Raw genomic sequence first — 12830 nt, 5'->3', positions numbered from 1 at the left:
TGTCTGGAAATATCTCTACTGAGATACCCCTCACTCACCAACCCACACAGGACAGTTCTGTATTCAGCAGACAAGCCCCAGCTTGTCCCATTCGTGTGACACATATTACACAGAGTCCTAGCTGCTGGCACGCAGCACAACCTGTCCAATCAGCTTCCACTTTCAGCTACCAATCAAGTGCTGGTGTTTTGTTTTTTTTTAAAGAAGAAATGGAGTCAAATCAAAACGAGGTTTAGTGCCTTAACCTGGAAGGAAATGACTGTCACGGGGCATAAACTTCCTGGGTTGATTTGCAATAGGTGCGGCAGAGAGACAGCACAGCAGTACTGGGAGAGATGGGCCTGAACAACAGGTACAGAATACTGTTGCAGTGAAATTTTTATTTTGTTTCTTTGTGCTAAGATCTTGACATTTTGCATCTCTAGGGTACACACACTGAACTGGCTGATTTGATCTGCCACCAAGTGACAGAGCCATGGTATTCCAGATAAGCTTATGAACAGCCCCCTTTTGAATTCTTCCTGCTAGCAGAGAGAAGAATTTCATCAGAACACCTAATCCATGTTTGTTTAAAGTAGCAGTAGATAAACTTCCTAGAGGTTGATGTTTCCGGGCTTTCTGGATCTCTTGATGGAGTTGGTGACATTAGTGAGAATTTAAACCTTCTAAAGGGGTCCCCTTTTTATCAGGGTTACGACTGAGAAAGAGTTTGTTGCTCTGACAAGGCCAGGATAGAGTCCCCTTGTACAAGCAATCCTGGTGGGGCAGTGGGATCTGTCAGATCTGTTAGTGATCCTGAGCTTTATTCTGGAAGTAAAATCAACTGACTTTTATGGTATTTAGAAGGTGGCTAGACATCATAGAAAACTTGGATTGCAAACAGATTTCAGCTGTAAAGAAGGGCAGATAGTGAGCTAGACGCTGCCCATTCTAGATCTCGAGTTTATCTGTTGTATTCAGTGGAGGTACTCCAGATTGACATTGATATAAATGAGCACATAAGACTGTAGCTCTGAGAGTTTCAATGACTTGCTCTCAGTCTCCACTTTATTGACAGTTATCAGCATTAACACGCAGGCCTTGACTCTTCTCTCATTTATACTGGTATAAATCAGATGTGATTACAGAAAAGACTGTGGAGTTGCCCTGATGTAAAACTGGGGCAAGTCAACACAGAATCGGGCCCACTTTACTCTCAGTGGAAATAAGTTGTTACGGCACAGGACTGTGAGTCAGGAAATCTGGGGTTTTGTCCAGTTGTCTGGACCAGACTTCTGGTGTGTAAATCACTTCTGTGACTCAGTTTCCTCACCTGTAAAGTGGAGATAATACCTAGCTCATGGATGTGTGTGGGACTTACTTAGTGTATATAAAAGTGCTTTGATATACTCAAAAGGCTTTAATGCAACGCAAAGTATTTCTTATGCGGTATCTGCCAATACCATGCACTTCCTGGCAATTCTCATTGAACGTTGAGAGTAGATGAGGACATAGGCCCCAAAGGTGAAGTGTCTGAGGAGTGGGTTATCTCTAGCCTCAGTAGCGGCAGAAATTAGAAACGTGTTTTGTCTGCCTGCTTTGTCCATAAAGGAAGCAAAATACTGAATTGAGCCCATGGCTAAGATGTTACTGGCCGTCTGCTACTACGAACTAACCATTCATTCCTTCTCCCTTTTGGGATACAGCTAGAGTTTCCAGATTTAAGTTTTAAATCAAAGCATATGCACAATACGTGCAGAGAGTACCTCTGACTTACCAGTTGTGTAAGGTTTGAAGTTTGCAGGGAAGAAGAGGCCTGCTGACAGTGTTTGGTGGGGTTGTGTTGTATTCAAGAAAGGGGAACCCTCCTTCAATTCGAGGGAGGGAGAGCTTGAAAAAGTATATTGTTAAATAGGTTATAGAGCTGGGCAGAATTCCCCCAAGGAATTTGGGGAATCAGGATATACACTTAGTGGGCAAAAATATTTTCAAGTTTTTCTGGTTTTAGTAAATAAAAGAGGCAGTAAGTCTTTGTGCAGTGAACTGCACTTCCCCTATCAACTAAACGGTATTGGAGCATCATGGTATCCTATAAATGCTGTTTAAATATGGGCCTGCCCACTGGCTGTAGAGTGCATGCAGACTGCAGTGCAGGTTTGAAGTCATTCCTTCAGAGCCACAGATACCTGAGACCTGGATATGAGTCCTTAGCAGCTGTGCTTGTGGAAGGAACAGCTAAGCTATCCTGGGTTTCAGACTTCCAGGAGATTTTCTGGTGGCAGGATGCATTGATGGCTGGGTTACTGACAGGCCAGCTTAGACATCGCCTCCTGTGTATTGCTACAGAGGCATCGATGGCAGGATAAACGCAGGTTTCAGCTCCTAGAAAGCAAGGCCATAAGCTGTACAACAAAGCCAGATACCCCAGCCTGGTGAGTACAATCTTGACAGGGTGTCACTGCAGGCAAGAAAACCACAGGGCTTGAATTCACAGCAAGATGAAATTACAGGGTACAAGTGTGGCTTGGCTAAATAAAGCTCAAGCATTGAACATCACCTCCTTCGCAGATCTAATCTAGGTAGGCAAACAGGGAGCTGTGACTTCTGTTTTTCTGCTTTTCCTGTTTTGAAACCGTCTCCTCCTCCTCCCTATTGGCCTGTTCCATCCACTTGTCTGTGTTTGGCCTGTCTTGTGATAGAGCAGTCTGGAGGAACAGACAATTCCATTTTGCAACAGCTTCCGAGGCTTTGTTTCTTAAAACAACAAAACTTTGTAAAACCCTAATACAGGTGATAGTTTAAATTCCACTGAAAACAGTTCCAGGTTCTTGTGGAATTCAGTATTCCTTTGTAGTATTCATTACCTAGGCTTTGCCATGCTGTGCTAGTGAAACTGAATAGGGCCTATGCTGAGTGAGGTATAAAGAGTGGACAAATAGCATAAATGAGGGGGAAAGAATTACATGTCTAAGGGAGCTGGCATATCCCACCATACAACTCACTGTGCAGCAGATCATCTTTATGTTCTCTGCACTGTCATTGTCACTTCCCCATTCTGTGTCTAAGTCCTGGGCTACACCAGCGGGGGGGCGGGGGTCGAACTAAGATACGCAGCTTCAGCAACGCTATTCACGTAGCTCAAGTCGAATTATCTTAGTTTGACTTACCTGGCCGTCCTCACGGCAGCGAGTTGACTGCCGCAACTCCCCCGTTAACTCTGCTTACTCCTCCTGCCGAGGTGGAGTACGGGCGTAGATTAGCGGATCGATTTATCGCGTCCAGACGAGACGCGATAAATCGATCCCCGATACTTCGAACGCTACCCGCCGATCCGGCGGGTAGTATAGACGTACCCTCAGTTTCCCTCTCTGTAAAATGGGGATAATGGTGCTTCTTCACATTTGTAAAGGACTTTGAGACCTGTGGATGGAAACATGCTGTATAAATGCTGGGTGTGGTTGTTGCTTGCTTGCTTCTTTTAAATAATGAGTTAAAGTTAGGAACGTAGGTCAGGAAACTTGTTTCTTTAGAAATGATATTTAACCTTTTAATAAACTTCAAGCATTGCATTCTACCACACTGCCTTTTGTCTAGGCTGCTATAAGCAATAGCTTTGTCTGTTTCAGGTTATAGCTGATGACACGGCCTCCTTGTTATGATGCCATCACGTACTAATCTAACTGCTGGGATCCCCAGTAGCAAAGTGAAGTACTCCAAGCTTTCCAGTACTGACGATGGTTATATTGATCTGCAGGTAAAAGGGGAAAACAGGAAAACTTCTTCTTTTTTTCTTGGGTGACAAAAATATCCCACAGCTCTGAACTTTGTTTCTTGTTGACGTCCATAAATATGGTGGGATGAGATTCCTCTCTGGCCCCTCTGTGCTGCTGTGGTCAGGTATAAGGGACCTAAACAGCCTGCAGCAAGTCAAGGAAGAATCCCCCTGGGTTGTGCACATGTCCCATTGTGTTATGCTCCACGTGTGCACAGGAGCGCCAGCAGAGGGAATGCAGTCATAGTGCAAACAGCTACGACCATTCAGGCTTGTGATGGATGCATTGGGGAGGCTATCGTAACTTCGCACAGCCGTGAGGCCTGCTTAAACCTCTTGTGCAGCCCAGAATCAGGAGGGGACAAAGGTGTCTTAAAGCCCCGGGGATGGGACACAGGGCTGGAGCTGGGATCCTGGTTATTTTAAGAAGGTTAGATCTATATCTGTTCCTTTGCGGGATGAGACGACCCCATTGTGGAATGACAGCTCTGAAGGGAACAGACACTGACACTTTGAAATCTGAGCTACAGCCGGATCTGGGAACAAGGGCATATGAATCCTCACCCTGAAAGAACGGGGCATTACGTGGGCAGAACTCCTCTGAGCCGATAGGCGCTGAGGAGCTTACCTGGTAGGACCGAGATGTTGCTGCTCTCGCAATCCGCACGGCTAGGGAAGACCCCTGTGGCGGTTTCTCTGCGTTGTCTGAGTGCCGCCATCCTCCCCGCTCACCAAAGACAGGAAGATGTGCTACGTTCTAATGTCATTTAATATCTGCCTTCCCTGCAGTTCAAGAGGAGCCCTCCCAAAATCCCCTACAAGGCCATTGCACTGGCCACTGTGCTGTTCATGATCGGCACTCTTCTGATTGTCATAGGAGCGCTTCTCCTCGCAGGATACATTAGCAAAGGAGTAAGTGGGCTGAATATCTTTTTAAAATATGGTTTGTGTTTAGTGCCCAAAAAAATCACCTCCTGCCAACTTTTGTTTGTCTTAAATATGGAACTTCACTGCCAAGGCCTGTAGGCAGAGTGAGAGTTTTTCTCCCTGGATAACGTTTGCCAGTGGCCCTGCTGCCCTTGGCTGTAATCCCATCTGCGTTTTCTAGCTAGGCATGAGTGGGGTTGGTCTGTGCTTGGATAAGGAAAAAGATGTCCTGCCAGCTACCAGTACTGACTCGATTTTGGTGTTGGGAGTGCTAGGTTTGCTGTCTTTCAGAGGAGATGTCAAGCTAAGGTTCTGATCAGGGCCGGCTCCAGAGCCCAGCGGGGCAAGCACCTGCCTGGGGCGGCCCTTTCCCGGGGGGGCGGCAGGCTGGGCCGGCGGACCTGCCGCAGTCATGCCTGCGGGAGGTCCACCGGAGCCTCCGGACCTGCGAACCGCCCGCAGCTGCGGGAGGTCCAGCCGAGCCGCGCGACCAGTGGACCCTCTGCAGTCATGCCCGCGGGAGGTCCGCTGCTCCCGCGGCTCGGGGGCGCCTCCCGGGCATGACTGCTTGGGGCGGCCAAAAACCTAGAGCCGCCCCTGGTTCTGATCACTGCTCATGACTCAAGATCTCATGGCCCCTTCTGAAGGAATGTGCTGGCCAAACTGTAGTACATACAATTGTAGTATTATCTTTTCTGGCTGCCCATCTAGGCATTTAAGCTGCACTCAAGGTAGTTAGTGCCTACATTTGCGCCTGCCACTCCACTTGGATACAGTAGTCTTCTCCTTCTATTCATAAGCTGTTATGTCGTGTTGCTTCAATAATGGCTGCTGCTTACTACTCCAGAGTTGGCTACATTTTGGAAGTAGATGAACTGATCACTAAATAGATTGGACTGCAGGATTTGACCCTTGTTCAGGTGCAACGCCAGTTCCCGGGAGCGTTTTACCTTAGCAAAGTTTGCAGGCCTTGGCCTGTGGCTGGCAGTTTGGTTTTGTTTTTAATGCATCACCAAGTTGTAATGTTTCCAATCTGGAAAAGGAGCCATATAAACCTAATGAGAACTAACAATAGTTCCCCTCCCCTGTGCCTTGTCAAGTAAAACATTAATGAAATCAGAGCTTCTCTGGTCTAGAGGGATTTAAAATCAAGCCTGACACAGAGTGAACTGGCCTTTATGGACAGTTGGGTTCAACTCCACCTGGGTCTAGTTATCTGCCTCCCAGAGGATGACAGATTTGGGCCAGTGGTCAGACATCACATGATGGTAACCTGCTTGGTCAGAGAGGGGAAAGTCAGGAGCTAGGAGAGGCCTCTGGAGAGTCTGAGCCTGGAGTGGGCCTGGCAGCGTACACTGGTTGAGAGGAGGAAGAAGTTGTCCCTACCATCTGGATGGATAGGTCTGAATAGAGTTACCTATAGTGAGGGGCAGAAGCAAATCCCTTAAGAAGGAATTAAAAGTCCAGGAGAAGAAGGCCGAGAGATTCTAGGTTTGAGTTAGTTTGTGTTAATAAACCAGACTCCACAAGGGCCGAGTTGGTCAAAGCCCTGCTTATGGTGGTTTGCTTGTCTGGGCAAGGCAGGAAAGTGAGGCAGGATCAGGGTGTGACACCAGTTGAGGCAAGCTCCTGTTACAAAGCCTTTGCTTTGAGTATTTATTTATTTATTTTCTTTTTTTTCTCTGCTTCTCTCTTCCAGGGAACAGACCGAGCTATCCCAGTATTGATCATTGGAATCCTGGTGTTCTTACCAGGTTTTTATCACTTGCGCATCGCATACTATGCTTCCAAAGGCTACAGGGGTTACTCCTACGATGACATTCCAGATTTTGATGACTAAAACGCACTCTGGAAGCAGGAAGCGTGGCTCAAGTTGTAATGAGTTTCGTGTGAAGAGACGTTAGTTAACTTGACCCTGGCTATCAAAGATGGAACATGTACGAACCTAAACTAAGTAGATTTATCAGTGGATGCAATTTCCTAGTTCTGTAAATATTTTATTGAGTAACTGCCAGCTTTTTTATTTTATATTTTTTTGGTGTTAACATGAATTTGAGAGACATGAGTGCAACATTAGATGAAGCACAGCATTTACTGTTCAAAGAGCTCTTCTTGTTTCTAATGGGAAGTTCTTGGGCAAGCCAAGCTGAGCAGTTGTCCAAAGGCCAGATGAATCATATATAATTTAAGGAAAAAAAAGAAGTTATAATTTTTGTCTAAAGAGATTGATATTTCTAATGGATAGTGTATTGTAGAACATGTATTGTCTTTCAAATAGATCAAAGCTATAGCTAGGATCTTTGTGGCAAACAAATATAGTACATCTCATTTTGTACTGCTGCATAATCATCAAAATAATTCCAGCATCATCATTCATCATCATAGGTTTGCATCTGGAATGCTGACCATTTGCCAGTTTGATGCAAATGGGAGAGGAAATTGGATGTGCGCGCAGTGATTTACGGTGTATTTGCCATACACGAACCGCTGTCAGTCTGATAAGTCCACTTACCTGACCAACACATTCCTTGAGTGCCAGCTACTTCCCACCCTACGGTTAATTTTGCTAAAGCTTATGGGTCATCCTTTCATAAGGACGACTTAAGATTTTGCTTAATGAAGGATTTTAAACAAACTCTGTGGAGAGGCAGGATGAAGAATTGAAAGCTGGGCCCTGGACCTGAATTTTCCTATCTTAAAATTCTGTTTTTTGAATATTGGTGAACATTAGGGAAGTTCAGATCCCCACTTTGCAGACTGGACTCATCTGTCTATATGTGTATTTGAGGTCACTTGGCCCTAGATCTAAACCCTGTACTGTACACAATACCCATAACATATAAAAAAGAAAATCTAGGACAGTGCTGCACATGTTATCTGCTTGTATTGCTCTATTAGCTGCACGTTCATTATTCCGAAGATTCACAAGAAACTGAGGACAACTGGTAGATTCCCGCTTGATGTCAATAAGAGCAAAGTGGCTTCCGAGGTGTAATTGAACTGGGTGTTCCAAGAAGCAAGTATGGAATGAGAAATTGTAATGTAAAATTCAAGCATATGCATTTAATATGAATAAACTCCACTATTGTCCATGTATGGTTCATAGGCATGTCTCTTTTAAATCCAAAGATGCTCATATACAATAAAAATGGTTCCCAAACTTGCTGGGAGTAACTCTGCTTGGTACCTAGATTGAGCTTTCAATGGGATCTGCCATTGCCTACTGCCTCCTCTTCCGTTATTCATGCTGTCATCTGCCAGAGACAGCGAGCAGCAGTTTGCCAGGATGGGGTTTTGAGCAGCTTCATCTTCGTTCTGGGCTCATATGAATGGCGGAGGGTGCATTGAGTCCCAGTGCTCATCATCAAGGTGGCGGGAGGGGGAAGCCTAGAGTTAATACACCATGTATTGCAGCAGTTCCTGGAGTCCTTGTGTGAGAGACTGAGAGGCCGACCCTTGTATGTTTACGGGTCAGGAGGGGCTCTAGTCCCTCCTGGTGTTTCTCATCTCATTCCCACATGATAGGTTTACAGCTTGTAAATACAGTCTGAACTGCTTCCCATAGTGAGCAAGGTCGGGGCGGACAGGGCCCAGACCCTGAATCGGGGAGTTTGCTGAAGCCAGAGGGAGCAGGAATGGGATTTATTTACCATAAGGAGTTATGAACTGTGGAAATATATCAAAGCGTAAAACGTGGAGGCTAAGCTTTTTCAGATGAGTGGGCCGTCATGAGTAGAACAACTGGAATCAATAGCGTGGTCTCTACCTTCCCATCCAACTCAATGCCAGCTCTTGAATGGTAACTATGTTTATAGAAGAAGCATCTTCCGAGAGTATCAAGGGGCTTGCACAAGCAGTTATCAAACACATATGAAAATCAGTAATTGGAGGATCGGCGTAACCAAATGTAACAGGACATATTACTCCTGAGACTCGTGCCTCCACCTACCTTATAGAATGGAGCACTATACCCTGGGATCAAGCTCTGAGAGAGAGCCATTTTACCTGAAGCTGCCACAGGGTACATGGCTTGACAACCAATAGATTGAATATATAAAATAGGAAGCGACTGAACTATAGAACCATAGAAATGTAGGACTGGAGGGGACCTCAAGAGACTATCCAGATCATCGCCCTATCCTAGGGTAGGATTAAAGTATACCTAGCCCATCTCTGATGGGTGTTTGTCTAACCTGTTCTTCTAAACCAGGCAATTGGAGTACTACTTTTTTTTTTTCTTTTCTTTTTTTTAAAAAGGCAAATATGTGTTTGTGTTTCAGTAGAACACAGTCCCCAGACCAGGGTCCTGTCCAGAGAAAGACACAGAGGAGGGAGTTCCTGGCTCATGATTTTCAAAACTGTCTAGTGCTTTTTTTGGGTGCCTCTCCCCTCCTTTTGTTTACATCTTTGGGTACCATGTGCTTTCTGAAAATGGGACCCCTTTAATGTGTCAAGTTGGGAACTCAGAAATTAAGGCACTCAAAAATCTCTGGTCACTTGGTGGTGTATGCCAAATAGCCTAGTGGCCTTTACTGCACCCACATAAGTTACAGGCGAGAACAACTTCTGGCTGCTACAATAGAGAATCTGTTCTCGTCTTGAACAGGCCTAGTGTGTAGCTGTGGGCAGGTCATTTATGGCCTGATTATTTAAGAGGGGGGTAAGCAAAGGCAGCTGCCACTAACTCCCAAGGTTGTTCCATGTGTCGGAGAGGGGAAAGTGGCCTTTCAATCTGTTTCCCTAGATCCAAAACATGGTGCTGGCAATGCACGTAGTTATCAACCAGCAGTGGCGGGAGCTGAGACTTGGTGGATGTGAGAATCTAAAAGGAAAGGGGATCCTCCCATGCAAAGTAGCACTTCCAGTGCACGCTACACACGTGTTGAGGCTCAGGTGAGAATTTTTCTAGGCAAATGTCTCCCATATAACAGTTTGATTTGAGACAGCAGTGCTCATTTTTAAGTTCCTGCTGGTTTTCTGCCTCCCTTTCTCTTTTCCCCCAGAACACTTTTGTGTTCTGTGCTAACCTCCAAGTCCTGATTTTTCCCTCACACGCTTTTTGCGGGGTTTAAATTCTATTCCCTGGGTTGCTGCACTGTCCTTAATTGAGTGACTTGCATGTGCCCAGAGTGTTAGGGCCAAGGGAACGGATTGATTGAATGCAGGAAGTCAGTTCCCCCTTTCTGCTGCTTTAATCCATCCCTTGGAAGGAAATGAAATATACACGTGCCTCTCTGTTGTGCTGTGTCATAGTGGCTCAGCGCTTCACCCTTCCCGTGCTCCTGACCTTGTTCGCTCTCTAATCAGATGTCACTGCCACATCCAAGAAGTTGCTACATACTGGCTGGGAGCAGCTGAAATCCATCAAGTGAGAGCCAAGTCCAGAGAGGAAGGTGACAGCTGACGCCAGGCAATGAGTCAGCGTTATGTCCGTATCTGACATGGCAGGTGAAAGTTACGTTTTAGGAGGGAGGAGGAGAGAGAAGAAGAGGCTTTAAAGCGAAAGTGAGGATTATACACGGGGGCTTGTATATAATGTAACATAAAAAGTGAGTTTCTGACCTTCCTGCTTGACAGTGTGACCGAAGTGCTCTCTGAAGGCTCAGAAACCAGGAGGCAAAGAAAAACCACCCCACATTTATAATATTTTTAAGCCAATCTCATAATTTTTGAATGCCCCTGGATAGCAATGTCAGTGTCGATACAATGCTGTAGTAATACGAATGCCTGTTTCCCCCATTAAGAGGAGATCTAATTTTAGACAATGTGCAGCATGGGAATAATCCAACAGAAGGAACGGGGACAAGGTAACAGTAGGGGCAGGTGCTGGTGAAGGAGTGCTGACCTCATGTACTAGCTACAGGGCCTGAACGCAGCCAGACTCCAGTCAATGGGAGATCCAGACCCAGGTTCTGGGTATCTCCCCTCTCTGCTGCTCCTGCCACAATCCATAAAAACGGCCATGTTACTGCCCTGACACTGTATGCTGCTCCCTAGGAAGTTGCTTCCCAGACTGCACCAAGGCCTTTTCCTCCTGGCGGGGACACAGCTGACACCAGCTGAGAGAGAGGTGGCCACCAGCAGCTTCAGGCTCAGAAATGCCAAGGATAATTCAAGTCAATCTTTTTAACACTTGGTAGGGAGAAGCAAAGTCCTTTCAGACAGCAGAGCTGAACCAAATGCTTTCATTTAAGCTTAGAAATAATGAGCCAGCCTGGCAACTGTGCTCTGCCAACCTGGCAACTGTGCTCTGCCAACCTGGCAACTGTGCTCTGCCAACCTGGCAACTGTGCTCTGCCAGGGAGTTTCCCTGGGCTGGCAGAGGCTGCTGACTCAGGTTCTTTGTGTGTCTTTGGGTGTGGTTGGCCAGAACAAAGAGGGAGATTGTGACACAGGGCCTGGGTCTTGGAACAGACCCATGATCCGACACTCTGTTTCAAGATTCTGGCTGATGGGCGGAGTCCAGTCACTGACGGGTCATGTGAAAGTTTGGAAGTAATGCTTTGTATAAGAGAGAGCTTGCTCAATGAAAGAGAGATGGGTCAGAAGGAGTACTTATAAGAGGCACTTGGCAGCATCCCAGGGGAAAAATCAGGCAGAAGTTGATGGTTTAATGGAGAGAAGCTGTAGGAAAGGCCAAATAGGAGGTCCTGGGTTTTAGGAAAAAACCTTAGAGTGTCCAAAGAGTTAAGTTAGCACTGCACAATTCTGTTGAATAAGGAAAGCTCTGATGCTCTGCTGAATAAGGAAGGCTTTTGACAGTCTCACATGACATTCTCATAAGCAAACTAGGAAAATGCAGTCTAGATTAATTTATTATAAGGTAGGTACATAACTGGTTGAAAGGCCATCCTCAAAGAGTAGTTATGAATAGTTTGCTGTCAAATGGGAGGGTATATCTCGTGGGGTGAGTTCTTATGTTCTTATGAGTTGGTTCACCCTGGACCCTGCAGATTCCCTTCTTGTCATCTAGTGGGAGTGCAGAGGGTCCCCAAAGGATGTCCCTTTTTTGGTTGATGCTATGCAGGGGCCTTGAGGGGAATTATAGAAATGTCAATCTAGTAAAATTGTACTAGATTGTCCAATCTGTCCCCCTGCAAATGTTCCTGACAGTGCATTTTCTAGTGTTTAGGGAAGAGTGGGTACAAAAGTGGGAAAGGGAAACAGACTCCTAAGAAGAAGAGCAAAGCCCCAGGAAGCCATATGGATGATCTCCTTGATCAGTAACTCTTGGATAATGCTTTTGCTTTAGAGCATGAGGTTATGTTTCCTCAGAGCTGGTTTCGGTGTTCCAGCTCTCAGGTCCTGGACCTGTTCCAAGGAAGAGTCTAATTAAAAACTCACCCCTGGGAGGCACTGAGAGGTTGGGAGGGAGGCAAGAATTATTACCCGATATCCAGAGTAATGTGGTTGGAGCTACGGGCACTAAATTCTCCTCATTGTTGGATTTAACTAGTTTAAATGCCATGTTCTTTGCAGGACCTTTGCTAGCCCTCCCGCCTCCCTGAACAGCCTTGTGGTAGGTGCTGTGGTGCTTCCCAGAGTGGCTACCTCATCCTCTTGTCTGACAGCTTCCCTGCTGAGCGTCTACTCCAGCATCACTGGTGGCAGGTGCTAATGTGAATGGAAACTCTTTACGCCAGATGCAGAAGTTCCCACCAGCTGTTACAGGGATGTAAACCCTCAGCGGTATTTGAACGCACTCTAGTTTTGCAGCAAAGCTATCGGAGCATCACACCAGTTCCCCAAGAGGGATTTTGGACCAGCTGTAGAGATGTAAGCCTGGTCCCATGGAAATCAGTAGCAAAAGTGAGAAAGATTTCACTTTAAATGCTCTAGGCATTTTGCCGCCCCAAGCACGGCAGGCAGGCTGCCTTCGGCGGCTTGCAGGCCGAAGCCGCGGGACCAGCGGACCCTCCGCAGGCAAGCCACCGAGGGCAGCCTGCCTGCCACCCTCGCGGCGACCGGCAGAGCGCCCCCCACGGCTTGCCTCCCCAAGCACGCACTTGGCGTGCTGGGGCCTGAAGCCGCCCCTGCATGACACAGCCCCTTTTGTGCGAGACTCTCAAAGTGCTTGAGCAATAGATTACACTCAATCTGTTACTCTCTGTGATGGGGTGGCTGGCCCATGGGTAGGAGGGCCCAGGCTAAA

General features: G+C 46.5%; 1 protein-coding gene across 1 annotated transcript; it reads left to right on the top strand.

Moving 5' to 3' along the window:
• Positions 1 to 220: 220 nt before the first annotated feature.
• TMEM230 (transmembrane protein 230) lies at positions 221 to 7841 on the top strand. The gene is made up of 4 exons (XM_045008008.1): positions 221 to 352; positions 3606 to 3733; positions 4541 to 4663; positions 6378 to 7841. The coding sequence occupies exons 2-4, from the start codon at positions 3635 to 3637 to the stop codon at positions 6516 to 6518; spliced, it is 363 nt and encodes a 120-aa protein (XP_044863943.1). The 5' UTR covers positions 221 to 352; positions 3606 to 3634; the 3' UTR covers positions 6519 to 7841.
• The last annotated feature ends 4989 nt before the right edge of the window (positions 7842 to 12830 follow it).

The sequence above is a fragment of the Mauremys mutica genome, chromosome 2, assembly GCF_020497125.1.
Source record: "Mauremys mutica isolate MM-2020 ecotype Southern chromosome 2, ASM2049712v1, whole genome shotgun sequence".
Classification (NCBI taxonomy): domain Eukaryota; kingdom Metazoa; phylum Chordata; order Testudines; family Geoemydidae; genus Mauremys; species Mauremys mutica.
Note: the sequence above shows the minus strand (reverse complement) of the source record. Positions and strands in the feature narration are given on the sequence as shown.

Coding starts and splice junctions, on each gene's coding strand:
- TMEM230 (XM_045008008.1), top strand. CDS start 3,635: ATGATGCCATCACGTACTAATCTAACTGCTGGGATCCCCAGTAGCAAA. Junction 3,734..4,540: donor ATGGTTATATTGATCTGCAG/GTAAAAGGGGAA, acceptor CCTTCCCTGCAG/TTCAAGAGGAGCCCTCCCAA. Junction 4,664..6,377: donor CAGGATACATTAGCAAAGGA/GTAAGTGGGCTG, acceptor TCTCTCTTCCAG/GGAACAGACCGAGCTATCCC.